The sequence below is a fragment of the Harpegnathos saltator genome, unplaced genomic scaffold (genome assembly GCF_003227715.2).
Source record: "Harpegnathos saltator strain DR-91 unplaced genomic scaffold, Hsal_v8.6 scaffold845, whole genome shotgun sequence".
NCBI classification, from domain to species: Eukaryota; Metazoa; Arthropoda; class Insecta; order Hymenoptera; family Formicidae; genus Harpegnathos; species Harpegnathos saltator.
In genome coordinates, this window is record NW_020230699.1 from 937,905 (window position 1) to 956,923 (window position 19,019).

Genomic DNA, 19,019 nt, shown 5'->3' on the forward strand with positions numbered 1-19,019 from the left:
TTAAAATGTCATGATACATAGAGATAAATAAGAAGAAGTTTGTCTGCGCCAAACTGCGCCGGAATATTGTAATCGCAGCATGAAGTTGGCAGAAATTGAGTTTCGGCAATTTGCCGAAACTAAAAGCAAATATTCTTGCTGCGATCTTTTTTTAACCAATTGTTTCTCATCTGTATTTTTTATTCTCAGTCGAAGTTTAGAAATATTACCTCTACCATAATCTTCTGAATTATTTATTCATAAAAATTTCATAACATTGAACAACTTCTTTTTGTGGTTGAAAATATTCTCTGCATCTTATTTAGAGATATCCATAAGGTTAATTCAACAAAATTTTTGTTTGCGTTTAAGGTAATTAAATTTTTAATTGATCAGAAAACTTTTTGATTCGCGCAACAAAAGAATTCCGTTAGAACTGAGTTTCGGTTGAAACTTAATTAAAAAAAAAATGTTAAACAAATTGGTTTTGGCCAAGTTTTCGGCCATTTTGAGCACTCCGGCGGCGCCGGAGCGAACGCACCGCACAACGGCGATTTTGCGAACAACGCGTGCTGCACACACCGGTCGACGGGGCGGTCGACAGGTGAGGGTGCAGTGAGGAGCGGGGAGCAAGGGCGGAAGTGACGGAAGCGAGATCGCGCGAGGTCCTCGAGAGTCCGCGGCAACGAATCGGACGGGGCGAGCTCGCGAAAATAAATATCCGCGGCGCGGATCTGAATTCATATCTATCGAGCTGCGAGTTACAGCAAATTACAGCGCGATCCCTTCTCGCGATACATAACGTGTAGCAACGCTGCCGCCGCCACCGCCTGACGGCGTGACGTCGAAACGGAGGGAGGGAAAGGGAACGTAGAATTTTTGATGGATGGATTTCAAATAGTCCGGAATCGCTGCACACGGCGATGTTGCACGCGCTCTCTCCTCCCCAACTCCTCCCTCCGCTCTCTCCTCTTCCTTGCCTCCGTGGGAGAGAAACTGTGCTTTTTACAACGTCAATAATGCTCTTCGATATTATGCTCGCAGCGCGTGAGAGGAAGTTTCACCTCGTTGTGTGTGTTCGCGCGAGACTGAAAACCGTATTAATATTCGCCGCTTGAAACTTGTCTCAAGTGAGATACTCGGGTTTGAGATGGAAGTTACATGTGAATTTTCAGTGGAACATCGCGATCGCGAATTTTCAGTGGGATCGCGCGAACATAATGTCGCGTGTGACTCAACCGAAAAACTCACAGATCTGACTCGGCGGGTCCAGATCTGACGCGAGACCGGCTTTCGCAAGTAGCGGCAAGTAAAGACAATGCCGAGTCTACGATCTTCTTAACCGCTTGGCAGTCGGGCGAAAAATAACTTCTCGTGCCAAAAGTGTGTTGGATTTTTTTTCTTTTCAAAACTACACCCAAATTTCATTATAACGGTTTTTGGGGCTCGAATCCGAATGAATCCGAATGAAATCAGATTTCTGAAATTCAAAACGGCGGATCGAATATGGCGGAGCAAAACAAAAAGTTATTTTATTTGAATGATGTCCGACACTCGGGGGTTTTTGAAGTTGCCGAACCCGAATCTTATCAGATTTTTAAAATTCAAAACGACGAATCGGAAATGGCCGATGAATTTATATTCAGCGACTTCAATAAACCACAAGATACCAATTTTAGAAATTTATAGAAATTTATAGAAGTATTTTTCGAATTTTCAACCGCCATATTGAATCCGCCATTTTGAATTTTAAAATCTAATCTCAGATTCGAATTCAGCGATCCCATAAACATATAAATACCAAAGCCCAATCAAATCGCAATGGTATAAATATGTTTTCTTCAAGATGCTCATATATGTGTCATAAAGCAAAAGTGGCACGAGATTTATTTGCCCATATATGTGTCACTACTGGCAGCTAATGCTGAGCGGTTAATGCTGAGATAATTTAATTTTGCATACTTCATTTTGATTTAATAAATTAATTTACTCTTGCATCACGCTTCCGTCTCGCTACCGACTAGTGACTTGTTCTTAATGTTTCCTGTGCTCTTGCGACTGAAAGCTTGCGATCGACGCGTATTATATATCGCGCGTTCTAATTTTGACTTGGCTCCTCGTCGGCTTTGCTAATTGAATTTCACTATTAATACGGAGACTTGAGACGCGGGTACTCACGGACCCGAGGCGCCGGAGAACCTGAATCTCTCGAGTGACCTCGATAATTCCGCGTTCCGCGGCTCGTCCTGCAAAGGCGTTGTTCTGGCACGATCTTTCGATTCTTTGTCCTCCTCCTGTCGCTCCTGCGCATTACCACGGCAAGAAGGAAAGGAAGAGGAGAGAGAGGTGCGATACCGGTTTTCGAATACCCATCTCGAGACCGCCGATACACAGCAGCCATGCATTCCATTAGCCCGTAACAATTCGGCGGCGGTCCACCGTAAAGCCTCGCACAAATGGTAGGTCCATTTGTATCATTGTACACGCACACCCCCGGCATATCTAGTCCCGGAATGTAAACTAACAGCATAAAGCTGATTTCTACATTGGCCGTTCCCGGGGCGGCAGGCGGAATCGCGCCGAGCTGCGCCCCCCGAGTTGCTCCTAACTTGCCGGAACTGCCGGAGCTTCTCTACTTATGTATCGACAAGCATGATCTACAATGTCCCGTAGCTCGCGATATGCGCGACCCATCGGCGGCGAATTGCATATTTCTCCGGACACGGGAAATCCGGCCCTCGTCGCGGGAGGAAATTGATCTGTGGGAAGTGGTGATAACAATGGCAGTCGATGTAACAACGGTAATAACGGCAGCAATTACCGCGCGAACCATCGGGGCGAATCGCTGCATTTTTACGTTTCCCGACGCGAAGAGCGATACCTCGCTCTCTCTCTCTCTCTCTCTCTCTCTCTCTCTCTCTCTCTCTCTCTCTCTCTCTCTCTCTCTCTCTCTCTCTCTCTCTCTCTCTCTCGAACTGTTATTCGCACGTTATTTGCCGTTACATCGCCCGACCGTGCGTGATTTTTTCAAATTAACTCGCGAAATTATATTGATGAATTTGGATGAACTCTTTTTCCCCAGCGCGAAAATAACGCTCAGCTTATGATCCTCCGACTGATGTATCAGAGAGTAAATGTAAAAAGTTCGCTTCGACGCTTGATTAATGACTCGTCGGCGAAATTCAATCCCGCCGATTATCTTTATTTTTAATACGATCGATCATTTCGACGCGATGGATAATCCCGCGTGAAATTTCCCGAGAAGTCGACAGACGCTTTAAACGCCGCCGTCGATACGCACTTTAACCGGCGCGTTACTCCTTCGCGCGCGCTTTTCTACCCTCCTTTTTCTTCCCTCCTTTTCTTGTCCGCTCTACCTTCCCGGGGTTTGTGCGAGCGCACGCACAAGTGCACGTCGAGATTTATGGGAGCGGCGAATCTTTAAGAGAATTACCTTCCGCCACAGGTGATACAGCGGGGGAAAGAGAGTATTCCTCTTAAAGGACCTCGACACACACGAGAGCGCCCGACAAACACCTTAAAAAGGATTACCTTCCCCCTCCTACAGCTGATAGTGTGGTATACAGAAGTACGTCGCGCGTGTATCGACATACATCGCTTGATAAACGACGTTTCGCCTCATCCGAAAAATATTCACATCGCGCCGGAAATGATCGAGAAACGGGTGAGTCGCGACGCGAAGGATATGTTTACCAGAGATTCACCGCGACGCTATCAACGATCATTCGTTCCTCTAACTCAATTCGCGCGCTTGATAAACGGTCCAGTAACGTTCAAGCTCTCGTCGTGTTCTTAGCTTTCGGGCTCGGGTATCGCTGGATTATTATTAATTATACTACGCTCTAACAAATGTAATAACAATACATGTAAAAATGTGCCTTTTTTTATTTATATACATAAACATGTACTATCCACTTATTGATCGACTTTAAAAATAAAATTCAAGCAATCCCATACATATATACATATATATATATATATATACGAAGTGCATCCATCGGAATTCTCGCAAACTTATAATTACACCAATTCTCCGAATCGAGGCACACTCGCAATTAGTCCGACGAGAAAAATCTCGATATCTCCTCGATTCTTCCCCCGTGACCGCGAGTTTCATCCCGTCGGGAATTTCCGGAAAGCGTATCCTCCCGCTCGCCGCGAACATCGCGAAAAAGAGTGACGAGAACAGCCGGCGCGGTGCGAAACTCGCGTTCGATATTAATACATGTGCTCACCGCTTGCGTCAGCGGATTAAATTATAATCTCGTCCCGAACGTAGGTACGTTGATAACGGGAACACGCGCACGCTTTGTCGCTTTGTTACGAAGTTTCGTTCAAGTGTTGCGCTCGTACGCGCGCGCACACAGCCTAAGTACGCCGAAATACGTACTTTCACGATTACCCGGCGGCGACTTTTTCAATCTTTCCAATCCCAGATTTACAATTCTCTGCTTCTCGCCCGACGTCACGCCACGGTCATACATATTTAGTCGCCTGTGTGTGTGTGTGTGTGTGTGTGTGTGAGACTGGCCGCCGCGGACAAGATTGTTCTTTCCTATCTCCGGTGCGCTGAGCTTCGAGCTGAGGCGGGTTACAAGGGTGACAAAACCGTCAGACGTCCCTTTTACTTCAACCTCGCGACAACTGCGAGAGCGAGCGAGAGCACAGGCACGAGAATCGCGCGCGCACGAACGGTATACCTTCAATTCGTAATCAAGCCGAAGTTCAGCCCCTCGCCGTGCTTGAGCGCCGAGGCTTTCTTCGGGATGAAAAGCACCGTGTCTCTCTTGTGCGGGAGAAGTTCGGGACAGACGTCGTCTGTGGGCCAGAACATTCCCGTTCTATTTCCACGGTTATTGTAGAACCGACGACGGGGGTGCGAGTGAGAGAAAGGGAGAGAGGGAGAGAGGGAGAAAGGGAGAGAAGGAGAGATCACGGAGCAGTGGTTTAAGGTTTACGTGACACGACATTGTTATTTGATCCGAGTTTCCGTGAGCGGAATGGTTGGAACAGAGATCAGAGGACGCGCTTTCTAATATAATTGCTCGGTTATACGTATGCGGCGAACTACGTACGAAAGCGCAAGAGAGAGAGAGAGAGAGAGAGAGAGAGAGAGAGAGAGACGCATGCTCGTGTAACTTTTAAGAGGACGTAAGCATCAAGCTTAAGCTAATTCTATGTGTGATCTTAAGATGGATAACTTGAAACATTAGAATACACAACGAGAGACTTCGCCGGGAACTTCGACGCTCAATCTGCATAACACTTACATTTACGTCATTTATTTTTATCATTGTGTTACAATGATCATTAATTGTTGCACTTTTATTTCTGATTCCGTGTGTATCAAGTTAGCATCACGTTAGCACGCGTAAGAACCAAAGCGTCAGCTTAACGTAAGACGACCGTCACCTCCCTGCTCCGCGTGAAAGGATTCGCAGGCGCAGAATTATCCGCGCAAATCCGAGATAAAAGCTATTCGAGGTCTATCTGAGAATCCTAACCAAGCACGATCCTATCGTGTATCCATACATCTGATCCTGGAGGAACTTTCTAACGAGCGACGAACGAACACGATTCCACAGACACCTCGAATTTTCGAGTTACCTTGGCGCTTTGTTATAACAAGCTCCGTCAGAGAATCCGCAAGAGAGCTTAGTAATAGTACGTGGCCAATAATACCTTTAGCGACAAGAGAAAGAGAGCGAATGAGAGAGAGAGAGAGAGAGAGAGAGAGAGAGAGAGAGAGAGAGAATGAAAAAAGTGAAGATGCGATTATAACCATATTGAACGTATCGCCGAAAAAATACAACCATCTGAGAAAATATTAACAAATTTTATTAAATATACATAATACATATATATTGGTGTTGTGTTGCTCATTTAATGATGTCTTTCTGATTTTTGTAACAACCGTACGTCGAATCTGCAAAGAGTACTCCGCGGGTCGCAGAGCGTCGCTAACCTTTATTTAATAACCGTGGTCATTAAAATTTCACGCTATTCGAGAAAGTCGGACTTCTCCGTATTTTCGCTTCGTATACTCTTTCCAATGTCGCCGTAGAGTGCCTTCTGCCTTCCATTTACTAAATGGCAAGAGACTAAGATACATCAAAGGGCACGTCGAAAGCCCTTTTCTGACGAGTTAAAAAATTAAATTACCCCGGGGATGGAGAAAGTGTCCGCGGAGCACGATCACCTGACATGAACAGAGCCGCACAGCGGAAAGAGGAATCGCGGCGTCTCCGCTGCAATCTCGGCGTCAACGACGACGTGGAATTGGCGATCGATACCTGTCGCGCCGCGCCATCCGTCTAATCCGTAAACGTCGACGAGACGTAAAAAAGTTCGTGTTTGAGGATACACGAGGAGAGTGATACACTCGTCAAGCCGAGATGGCCATTCATGCGAGACGGTGTCTCAGGGCGGCGGGTACGTTGTTTAAATATTGGGACACGCCGGTGAGACGAGGGTTATTGAAGTTTCCGGGGCGGGGGGCGCTTCTTCATCGGGGCCGAAAAAAAGGAGCCCTCTTCCGCTAGCGGCGCTACCGTCGCGCGATATCGCGCTCGTCGTCGCTGGCGTAGCTTTCGCGAATGACTTTTTGAACAAGACCTCCTGACCCGTTTAAAACTTTCGCAGCCTCCCCGCTCTTCTCCCCCCCCCCCGCGGTCACCCCGCCGACCGACACTCATTCCATTTCTCCTTTTCGGCCCTTTTTTCGCATCCTTGTCACGAGTGTCTAACTTTGGCGGAACGTTTCTTCTTTTTGCTTCCTTCCTTTGCTCCCCCCCCTCTCCTACGCCCTTCTTTCCCTCGCCGCTTCACTCGTGCGCACAGCCCCCCCCCCGTGGAATTATTGTCGGGGCGGACGCTTTAAGGCGCCCCCGTTGCGCGCGGTCAACGCGTCTCTGGGCTCAATTTTGTCCCTCCTCAAATATTTATATTCCCCTTAAACTCGAGCGAATTCGAGGAAAAAAGGGTTCATCGATGAACCGGCAAGATCCGGGGACTCGAATTTTCCGAACGTCGTTACCGTTGTAAAACTTGCCGATCGTGAGACCGCGGAAGAGTCTAACTTCTTTGAACCCTCGAGACTTGGGTCTCGAGTTCCGTCGCAAAAAGAAAAGCTCCCCCGCCCTTCGCCGTCCCTCCGACCTCCAGCCTCTCACTCTCGCGCCAAATCGCTTCTTACGAACGTGCAAGAACTCGCGGATGCCATTATCACAGACACCCGGACCTCATTATCATAAGCGCTCGATTCGCGCAGGGCTTCGGCCCGACTCTACACGCCTGTTAATCGTCACGCTCCCGATTCGCCATTTCGCGATCGTCTCTTGCAATTAAATAATTAAGCGCCGCCGACGCTTCAGTTCGGCCCCGAGTCGCGAGAGCGCGGCAAGGAAATCGGTCTCTCGGCTCGTAACTGCGCTCGGCACTTTCCGCGAGCGGCGGCGCGGCGGACGTACTCGCGCGCTCGATAATGAGAGCTGCCCCGACGAGGAGCTGCGTATAATTAGAAACGACGACGACGGCGAATGGCCAAAAGTGAGCGGCCGACAGGCACATGGTGGAGCGTGGTGGTCGCGACGTACGTTTCTGCGACGGCGGCGAGGAAGAATGGTCGCGATAATGAGCGACACTTCGCTCACCGACAGTCGTCGGCTGCTGCGACGAGCGATCTCACGAACAATAAAGAAAGGGAGAGTATCGGCCGTTAATTTATCTCTGGGAAAATCGACGAGTCACTCGAGCTCGCGCTCGCGGAGGTCACTCGAGCCCTTTTCCCCGTGCGCGTCGGATTTCCCAATCAGCGGCGACCTTTGTCGGGCACGAAAGTGCGCGCTCGACGAGATTTCCCCGTCACCGCGTGGCGCTCTCGGCGAAATGATTTTTCCACGAGAGCAATCAGCAATTAATGGCGCTGGCGGCCGCGACGAGTCGTCGACGGTGTTGTTAATTCCTCGGTGACGGGCGAATTTCCTAAATCGCAATTTTTGTGCATATTTTTCAGAGCCACGCGAATATTCGGATCGTGCGAATCGCTGCCGGTGAAAGAAGTTGCGAAATTGGATCCTTCGGTCTCGCTTGAATTCTTTCTCGATATTATAACGCGGGCGTTCGATGCAAAGTTCAACGTACGAACTCGGCTCGGGGACAAAATTAATTGATTGACCCGGCTAGAAATTTTGATCAGGTTCACCTAACATTGACAAGGACCTGATAGAGTGAATGAAAGGTAATCCTAAGTAAGTCAGTCCTTATAATGTCCTAACGACAAATGAGTAAGGAAGACCTTTATAAGGTTATAATGATTGGGTCCTTAATGTACCAACCTAGTATATGATATAATATGGTTCAATTAATCAGATCCCTTGTCGGGATCTTATCCATTGCACCTAATATGATTTGCATTATCAAGTTTCAACGAAACAATTTTTGGGTGCCATTTCCAAATATAAAGATGTTTGCATTGAGAAAACACTTCAGATCACTTGAATATATTTGTAAAATGCTATAGAAACTATTCTTTTTTTAGCAGTCAATAAATAGTTGTAAAATTAACGTGACACGCAACTTATTTTCTCTTTAACACTACTTTATGTCTTGTCACCCCGTGATACTTTATGATCTTATGATATTCATTTTATGTTTTGTTTTCCGAAACATTTTACAAGTATGCTCAAGCGATCTAAAATATTATTTCATGCAAATATCGTTTTATTTGGAAATGACACGAAAGAATTCTCAGCGTGTCATTTCTTATTTCCAATGTCATCATCCAATATAGCCGTGGCGAGTAATCAGGAGCCATAATTTGAAAAAAAACGTGATAAGGATTCCATAAGGTAACTCAATAAGGGCCTGACCACGAATCCTTACTAAGGTCCTGATATCCACGTTACATGACTTACTAGGACCCGATAGTATTACCTTATTGGGACCTGATGTCCAAATGAGGTTAACCCGATCAGGACCGTGGGATAAATTTCTAGTCGGGGATATGAGTTGGATTCATCGAGACCTCCGTCCCCCGTGAAAGCTCGTAATGACACGATTAAACGTCTCCATTATCTCCGTGATCCTTGCTGATGCCGGAAAGAACGCATTATCGCGAAACGAGCGACAACTTGACGCTCTTTCACCGTCGTGCTCGCGTAATCCGCGGTAGCGAGGCGTTGAGAATTTTGCGGAGGCAGCGCGCGGCAGATATGCGTAAAATCGCGAAAAAGCGGGGCGCGCCGGTGGAGATTGCGTCGAATGCACTTGCCGCTGCAGCTGCATTGTGTTCGTAGCTCCGAGGATTGCAAGTTCGGTTCATTAAAAACGGTTGTTACGACGAACAACGGCCTTACAACGCGCGAAGCTGGCGGAGAAGAAAGGTACAGGAGAATGCCGAAACTTTCAATTCCACTACGTAAGAGCTTCCAATGAACGCGGACTCGTCGCGTGCAACCTCAACCAACTCCGTACGCTCCGTACACACTGATTTCCAATTAGCGACCGAATCGCGGGGCGTTTGTTCGCCGCTTAAAATGCGACGGGACTTACAACGCGAGCCCCTGACCTGGTCAGGTTTTTCTTCCATCCGCGTGGGAAATTTCTCGGGCTCTCATTGGGATCCAGTCCGATTTCCCGAAGTCTGCACGCAAGTTGGAAGTCTAACGTCCCGAATGCGCGACTCTAAGCGGGAAAAACTCATTCAGCTATCTCTCTCTCTCTCTCTCTCCCTCTCTCTCTCTCAATTATTCTTTTCTGCTCTTTTACGTTAGACTTTCGTTTCTCTTCCTCCTTTTGTTCAATAAGTGACATAAAAATGAGATTTTCCTCCCGTTTGCTAGCAGAAAAGCACACCGTGCGTGCCGACATTACCGATGGAAGAAAGCGCGACATTTTCATTGCTCTTCTATCTTGATTTTAAACAGAGACAAACTGTGTTTTTCATCAGTTTTGACGAGAAAATAATCCATCGGACTGAGATCATAGTTATTTTGTAGCCACTTTTATTGTTATTGTTGCTAACGCTCACTACAAAACTGGCCCTGCCGACTAGGATTTCAATATACACCACTGCAGCCAAGAGTAGCAAATACTTTTGTGGATGCCGGATCCGGGGTCTACGCCGCATCCGGGAAAATCCTGGCGAATCCTGGCGAATTTCTGCACGCGCACGCAGTCGAAGGGAGTAAAAAAGCGGGCGTTTTCGTGCGCGCGCAATACTGATCACACACGCGCATCGCGTGGATTTCAGCGAGCGGATGAATAGGCGGATTAAGAATTGGTTTTATTATCGCGAGCCGGACGCGATCGAATTTCGGCCGGCAGATAGATTCGCCGCGAACTCTCCGGACTAATAAACGCCGCATCGCGCTGAGTTACGATCGATCGATCGCCCGAACGGGACGGGTAATTTTTTACGTCGAATCCCCGTTCATCGTGCGTAATCGCGAGCATAACGTTCGCTCTTCGAAACGCGGACGCGAATCGAGCTGCTAATCCTTTTACCGCGGGATGTTTAATTTCACGCCAAGGAATTTACGTCGCTAGCGCGCCCGTGCTTTAACGCTCGTTTCGCGTGCGGTTACATCGCCGCAGGCTACCTCGCGCAGGAACGCGGTTGGGTCTCAAGTAAATTTTACGCGAACCCTTTACATTATTTGCACAGAGCGCGCTTCTTTCCCTGCGGGCGGGAAGGACGAGTCGTACACCTCTGGATAATTTGAAGGCGAAAATATCAACGTCGAAAGTGCCGAGGCTACATCGATCTTTTAGGCGAAAGGTAAGCGTACCTTCGCGCTCTTCAACGCCTTTGACAGAAAGGGATACAATATTACAGCGCTCGGTCACGTCTCCTGAGCGAAAGGAAACGAACCCTGTTAAATAAATGTTCTCTCTCAAGACATTAATTAAATTAAAACGAGAGAGGAAAAAAGACTTTATGCTTTACGTGAAATCTTTGATACTGCAAACTAGGACGCGTACACATGCGCGTGCGTCTCTTCAAGTTCATGAGAAAGGTGCTTCTCAAAGCGGGACATAAGAAACACGGAAAATCACCAGAGCGAAAAATTACTGGAACTTATGTAACGATGATGTATTTTATATTTTTTCAACGGACCTCGAATGAGACCTCGAGAGTAGCGAATAAAGCTGTTCGTCCTTGCATGTCCTCTCGGAAACCTAACCTCCCGGTCGCTCCGGCGGAAACAGGCCATGCTGATCGTCGAATAATTCCAAGTGCTAACGAAAGCAAGACGCCGCGCCGCGGTATCGCGAATCAATCGTTGGGTCTCTCGAGCGCCCGAGCGTCGCGAAAAATATGAAGTCAAGAATAAGCGCATCCTCTTCGAATGATTCCCTTTGACGGAAAAGAGCACAATAAAGAGCTCCGGCCGTTCGCGTCTTCTAGGCTGGGGGGGGGGGGGGGCAACGAACCTCGCCTGAGAACCAAAATACTAATTACTATAGTTGCACCGAAGGGGAAAGAAGACTTGGATGCTTCGGCGAAATTTTATGAAATCTTCGATGAAATCACGTTCGCGCGAATATTACGTGCCACGGCGTGCATTCGTCGCGCTCGTTTCCGACTCCCGGCGGATCGCCCGGCGCATTACCCCGTGCGCGCGCGCGCGCGAAGCGAGGAATAAACGTAATATTCGGGCGAGTCCTGGGTGCGAATGCGACGCGGCCTCTTCCCACGTCAGATCTATCCGGCGTGTCCTGAATCCGAAGACGCGCGGAGACCGGAGACTTCGGGTTTACGACGACGGTATGTATGGCTCGCCGTGTCTCCTCGGCCCCTCGATATATCATCGGCCCGGCACGAGAGCCGAGAGAGAGAGAGAGAGAGAGAGAGAGAGGAGCACGTCCGTCTCTCCACTCGCAGAAATATCGTCACCGGGAAGCGGAAAAGGGACGCGCTCCGCGTGCGTGCGCTTCCCCGGCTCGACGGTTCCTCGCCGGCTCGCTGCACTCTCGTGATTAACAAGAAGACCTGGGCGACGACGACGAGCAGGAGGGAGGGGGGACGGAGAATATATCGCAAGAATATATTATAAGAGGATCATGAGAGATTGGAAGGACACTGTGGGGGATAAGGAGATTACTCGGACACGCTGTAAGAATAGAATTAGAATAGAGATTTGATTGACCCGCGAGAGATGACGTACGAAGAAGAGACTCCGGAGGAGTGAAATTATTGATTGATAATAAATGGGGAGGGAACTGGGAATATATGGAGAGAACCGTGCGCGCACGCGATTAACGGTAGTTTTTATTTAATTACAAGAGCTCTCGGAGTGAGATAGACTGTAATAGCGCGAGGGGATCAGCTGCAGCATGATACGCATGCTCGCCGAGGACCTGAGGGGGAAACTTGAGGACCTCGTGCCCAGCGATACGCGATAATCGAATTATCCGGGGCCGCGACACGTCCGAACGACGCGTATTTCACAATTTTCTGCGAGGTGTGAACAAGAGGAGCGGAAAAAAGCTCGGCGGAGATGCGGGGAGGGATGCGACGAGGAGGAGGAGGAAGAGGAGGAGGAGGAAGTGCCGCTGGCGGAAGCGAGTGCTAACGGGCTTGGCTTAAATCGAATTCAGCATCCATCCCTGGCGCTTCCGAGTTGTAACGTGGGTGGTTTGTTATTCCAGCGCGGAAGGGACGCCTGGCGCTGTTCTCTGCCAACTTTGAGCGCAGAGTTATGTCCTCGCGGGCAAATGCTGCGCATAACTTCCCTATGAGTGTCTGGTCTTACCCGCGCCGCTCTACTGCTCGAATACCGCGGTGTATCCTGCGGTGCGGGTAATATGTAGTTATATATATATATATATATATATATATATATATATCCGAACCGGTGCGTAGGTTGCGCCTGCGATATCAATAAGCGCGGAAATTACTGCGCGTACGACACGCACGAGTGAGAACAACGAGCGCTTCCGGTGAGGGCGCTCCAGGAAAAAGGGAGAAATACGGGCGCTATTATTTCCGGAGCTACCCGCGGGAGGAGAAGTCGCGAATATAACCACCCCCCAGGCATCGTCAAATTGCAACTGCGCGGAGATTTTCTTCCCGGAGATGTCCGGAGGAACAACAATAATAATTATGATAATATTCGCACAGGCTGTGTCTTCAGGGTTCTTGCCTGGAGGAGCTCAGCAGCAATCAGTTTGTATGATTGGTAGATTTGTCGTGCGCGAGCACAAGGAAATATTAAAGCAAATACCGGTTGCTTGGAAATATATATTTTCTAAAGCTTTAAGCGCGTTTCCTGCGCTTCTGCCGTTCCCCTTTGTAATTCGTGCGAACGTTTGGTACACCAATCTTCCAAATCACATAGAAAAATAATGTGCAACCTAGGAGAGTGCGAGTGCGCAAAGTGGAGCGATTGGGCTTCAGGACGCCAACAGGGAACAGACTGACGCCTCTTTCGGGTGAGCTAATTTCCGCGAGCACGATAAACAGAAATATAAGTAACGTCCGTCGTGCGAGTACGGGCGAAGTTTGGTACAATGGGAAATTTCTATTTTCGGTATCGCGTGCCTCGATGTATAAAATGAAAATCACGTACATAAAGGTAATAATGCTGTTCTTTTCTCTGTAACTATGCCCGCGGTAGCACTAAAATTGGGTGCGCAAATGCGTGCCGATCGAATCCGTGCAACAATATTTCACGTTTGAAAGTACCGTATGCTTTTCCGATACTCGGCTGGTTTGTTTTCCTGTTTGCCTACACAAGGCTCAGCGCTATTTTCACATTTCAATCTATCCGCCTGCAGGAAGTCGTTACACGAGCGCGATCGACTGAGCAAAACATTCCTCTATTTTTTTTGCCTGCTTCCTACGATCGTCGAAGACGCGCGGAAGACGCAGGGTGTCTCCCGCATGCTGTCTTGCGTGCGCGCAACTCTACTCGCCTAGTTATATATAAACAATCTCTCTTAAAAATCAGTCATCTTAAAAAATTAATCCTAGAGTGATAATAAACGCACTTATTATCCATCTATCTATCTGTCTCACTCCCGGCTGGGAAAAAGCGCAAAATCTCTATTTGCATATCGGCGCGACGCGCGTTACTTTTTAATCGCGTTTGCTGCTCTTCAAACGAAATTTATATTAAACAGAGATTGAAGATAAACCGGACTTCAAATAACCGACGAGATTGTCGAAAAATACGGCAAACGCTATATTTAAATCTCGCCGAAATGCACGGAAAATGCTTCTCGTTCCCGGCCAATATTAATTATTATTTATTTCGTTAAATACTCCGCCGAGCAAAAATGCTTTGTACGCAATCTCCACGAGGTTTCAAAATGGTATTTCGCCGTGTTTCCCTCTTCCTTTTTTTGTATTTTGGTAACCTCATCAGTTATCTGGAGTTGGAGCATCGCAAAATAAAAAGAGTTGGCGATATTTTTGAAAACAAAAATAGCAATCGTTTCGAGCTGACGTTTTACTACGCTGCGCGCCGAGACCGCCAGCTTGATTATCGAGTAGAAATTTCCTGGTTGCATCTCGGCGTGCGATACGCGCGCGCATTTTCCGTGAATAATCAGCGCGATAAGCTGAAAAGAAAAGGAGGAAAAAATCCGGCGATCTCTCACGTTTTAATCAGCAAACAAACGCCACTTTCGCCTAATGCAAGTCGTTCGGGCGTTATCGGGCGGCGCGGAAAGGGCGGGGAGAGAGCCGGGAGAAAATGCGCGATCGATCGATACAGTTTTCCGTGGGAGGATCGTATCGCTCGTTTCGCCCCGGTCTCCGCTGTATGCCGTAAATTTATCGGAAATCAAGTTCCCTATAGCCCTCGAGCGTTCGGCGAACTTTGGATCGCGCGATTCGTGCGTCGAAGATGCGGTTTACCACCATCGATTCGAAACTCGCGCAACTCGATACCGTATCAAAGTGGTTCCCGAGCCCGTCAATCCGTTACCCTTCCTCCGACATAATGGTATTAAGTATCAAGCGAAGTGTTAACGCTCGATCGAACGCCGCGCTCGTGAGAGGATCCTCCTCGCGGTGCGCCCGTTCCCTCCTCTCTCATTCGTTCTCGTTTCTTCTCATTTTTCCCCCTTTTTCCTTTATTTTTCTTTTTTTTTCGGTTTCTGCTTCTCTCTCTCTCTCTCTCTCTCTCTCTCTCTCTCTCTCTCTCTCTCTGTCTCTCTCGCCGCGACAAAATATCAGCTGTACGCCGCGGTGATATTTTTTAGACGAAATTTTATCCCGCCCGTATGAATATTGACCGCGGGAGCGTGTCACGACACGCAAACTGAATTCGATCGGGTAGCAGATTTGAATTTTGACATTTTAACGAACAAGCGATCCGAAGGAACAAGCGTGCGTGCGTGCGTGCGTGCGTGCGTGCGTGCGTGCGTGCGTGCGTGCGTGCGTGCGCTCGGTCGGTCGCGCACGGTCGGAAGTCTCTCGCGCAAAAAGCACACAAAGGGATTTTATCCCGCCGCCGTGTGTTTTAAAAGAGCCAGCGGGTATACGAGTGTATTCCGCGTGTTCGACGTGCCAACATCGCGGGAAACAAATCGACTTCCCGTCAATGGACGAGCGCGCGCGGCCCACCGTTCTATCCTACTTCCGGCCGTTACCGGCGATGTACACACGGGCATAATGTTTGACCGGCGTCTCGTCCATTCGCAGCCAATTAGATCGGCGTACCTTTGCGTACCACGTGCGCGTCGCGCGTGTGCGAACGCTTAAAAATAAAATAAAGCGCTCGACGCAACAACTATACCGACGGTCTCGACGCGACCTATTTCCGCCGGAGCGCTCAAAAACGGTAGCTTTTTTTTCGAAAAAACAGGCTATGCGGAAATTAAACAAGTACATTGCGAGCAAAAATGTTTATTTACTTCTCTCTCTCTCTCTCTCTCTCTCTCTCTCTCTCTCGGTGTTGCGCTCAACGTCCGTGAGAAGTATAAAAATGCCGCGCTCTATGAAAATTCCGAGCAATTTTGCAAGGCATTTTTCTGAAATAATTGTTTTATCGCTCGGTGGTCCCCGATAGATTAACGCGCGCTGATAACGCACTCCCCATCACCACCGGCTCGGCACGCGAAGAGAGATACGCGAAAGACAGTGAAATATAAACGTCCGTGTGTTGCTCGGCCCGAGAGCACGGAGTGGAAATGATCGGCGATTCGCAACCGCGGATAAATCCACAGCCGCGAGTTCATAAGCGTTTGACTGGAAGGCGATTAAAGGCCGCGTTACGGGAGCTTTATAACGACAGTCCGATTAGCACGTGAACACGTGTGCGTGCGCGACCCGGTTTCTCCCGCGAGCGGTTGTGAAAACTTGTTAGTCAGCTAATTAGCGACGGCATACAAGCTCAGAGCGCTGAAAAGAGAAGAAGCTGTGCGGATGTAGAGAGCGCGAGTCGCGAAAGAAACGTCGCGACTGGGAGGAGAAAGGAGGACAATAAGAGAGAGAGAGAGAGAGAGAGAGAGAGAGAGATACGGGGATTGAAGGGGCCGGGGAAGAGCCGAGAGGGTAAAACAAAAATGCAGTTTACGGTCGTGCGTGGCATCGCGCGGATGGTAAAGCGCGGTGCGACTAGCTTAAAGCGGAGCTTACGGGCGGGTGGAGGCGAAAAAGAAAAACAGCTCGCTGCAAATCCACGTTAACCGCGACTTTATCGAGCCGTGAGGCGGTGTTGTTAACGTCCCGGGGCTGGTCGCCGCGCCGCGCCGCGCCGCGCCGCGCCGCGAGCTATCGTTAGTGATTAGAAGGGGAGTATCGCGAGAAATTGCGGAGCGGAATTGCCGTCGCCGCTCGAGCGAGACCGTATTCGCGAGCGTTTCCGGATAGCCGGGATAGCTCCGTTCGTTCACTTCATTTCCGTCCACGTAATGCATTCAGAGAGAAAGAGAGGGAGAGGGGGAGAGAGCTGTAGTACGTTTGTACAGCGGGACGTTAGCAACGCTCGCGTCGGCTGACGAAATGAAAGTTTCGAGTGTCGCGATCTCGCTGGCGACGTCGCTCCGACGATCATCGCGCGATTGCGTCTTTTGTGCCGCGTTATCAGAGCCGTCACTGTCAGAATTGCTTTCGACTGTAATCGCGATTAGTCGTACTAATGGGAGCTGTTGGAATTAATAGATAGCCGGTACCGCAATTTGAACGGACGCAATTGGCCCTCGATCAATCGAGCGCGTCGATAAAATTCTAGTCTCGTCGCGAGCGATCGAGAGTGTGTTATTAGGGGCGAGATAAAACAACAGTCTCGCTGTGCAAACACACGCACGCGCACGCACGCACACGCACCTGTCTACACGTCCGCCATAACACGCATGAATTACGCGGGCCGAGCCTGGCCCGATACTCAGCGGAAAAGTTTCGATCTGTTGATTTACGCGGATCCCCGCGAAGCGCAGCAAAGCGCGCGCGGCCGCGCGCCGAGAGGCGGCGGAGAGAGAAACAGCGACGCGAAATATTTCCAATCTCGAAGTTTCACGCCCAAACTTCTCACATTGAGCCATCTTGCCCCCGACGCCCGATCCTTCGCTGCGCCCGCCCCCGATACCCTCGCCCCGCCTGTCCTCGCCGCGCGTATGAATCCTCCGCCAGGAAAATAACAAAGTTCGCGGCCGGGCCCGAGTCTGAAAAGTTCCCGGCACTTTTATCATTCTTTTTTCCCCGTCCGCGCCCTGGTCCTTTGTTTCTCGGTCGCGTGTCACGCTCCGCTAACCAGCCCACCCTTTACTCGCACCCCCGCACCCCCGCACCGCGGAAGCAAGATCGCGCGGCTGCGACAGCTCTTTCGCGATACAAAATCACTCGGAGACACGCGAAGACGACGGAGGTGTTTAATGATCGCACGACGACGACGACGACGACGCAGCCGCGTCTCGTCGTTCAGCGAGCTTCGCGCTGTTCCGCGGCCGAGCTCTCGCAGATGTCCCCCCACGGGGAGAAATCGATCGCTCCGCGCACGAATCGATCGCTCATCCCTACCGGATTACTCCGACCGGACCTTTTCTGGTCAATTTGTAAACGCAGGAGCCACGCGAGGACGTCCCCGTCCCGGGAAGCGGAGAGGAGGAGGAGGAGGGGGGGGACAAGTTTGTGCAATTGACGGAATGAGCACGTATCGGAACTCTGAGATCAAAACACGTCGCCGCGGTGGAGGAAGAGGAGGAGGAGGAGGTGGTGAGGAGGAAGGGCGATCCCTCGATATCCCCTTGTCCCGTTGTTTCCTCGCAGGACTATCGCGCTACACAGGAGCCTCCGCGGCCGACGCTTTTCCGGATTCGGCGCCCGATCCCATCCATTTGCGCGCGGGGTCGCTCGTCGATTTTCCCGCCCGGCGGCGCGAAAATCGCATCCGCTCTTTCCCAGGCGGCTAAAGATCACCCTTGCGAGAGAAAAAGAGGCAAATAGGGTGAAGCAAACGGGCGAAAAAATACACACGGTTAGTCGCGCGTAAATCCACTCGCTCTGACTTCATCGCATTATCATGAGGCGGGCGCTGGGCGGGGTGGGGGGAGGGGCGGGGAGGACGTCGCAATTTACACTGCCTGGCCCGCGTTATTTGCGCGCGTCGGCATTTTTCCGTCGTATCGCAATCGTAAAACATCCGCGCGACAGATCAGCCTGACAACACGTCCAAGTGACAAGTGTCGCGATTTTGACGGGAATATTGCCGCCGACGCGCTTTGCTTACGCCGTGTAACACGACCGTCGCAAATCACGGCGCTCGCTCAAGGCGAAAAATTGCGCAGCCGTGACGCGAGAGAAACGCGTTTCTGAAATACACACCGATGACGTGTTTCGTGACGGAAAGCAAGTGGAGAGCAAATACAAAAGTTGTCGCGTGATATTCCGAAGCGCCGCTGTGGAACAACGGCCAGCTGTGAGCTGGCCGGCAGTCGGCATGGAGATCCATGCGACCAAAGCGAGGGAGACTGAAAGCGCGGAGGGGAGGAGGTGATGACGGTCAAATAGTTTCCACTGAGGTTGAATTCGACTCCGATATCGGACCGGGCAGACTTTGACTCGCAAA

The 19,019-nt window shown here is 49.7% G+C and overlaps 1 protein-coding gene across 3 annotated transcripts in view; it reads left to right on the top strand.

Annotated features, from left to right (window-relative positions):
- Positions 1-19,019, top strand: part of LOC105185585 (dipeptidase 1) — a 135,175-nt gene that overhangs the window by 96,868 nt on the left and 19,288 nt on the right. The window contains exon 2 of one of the 3 annotated variants that reach the window (XM_025307329.1): positions 10,667-10,780. The exons of the other annotated variants lie outside the window; for them this stretch is intronic. Coding sequence (XP_025163114.1) covers positions 10,667-10,780 — 114 coding nt within the window. The remainder of the gene's footprint in view (positions 1-10,666; positions 10,781-19,019) is intronic. 3 annotated transcript variants of the gene reach the window in all.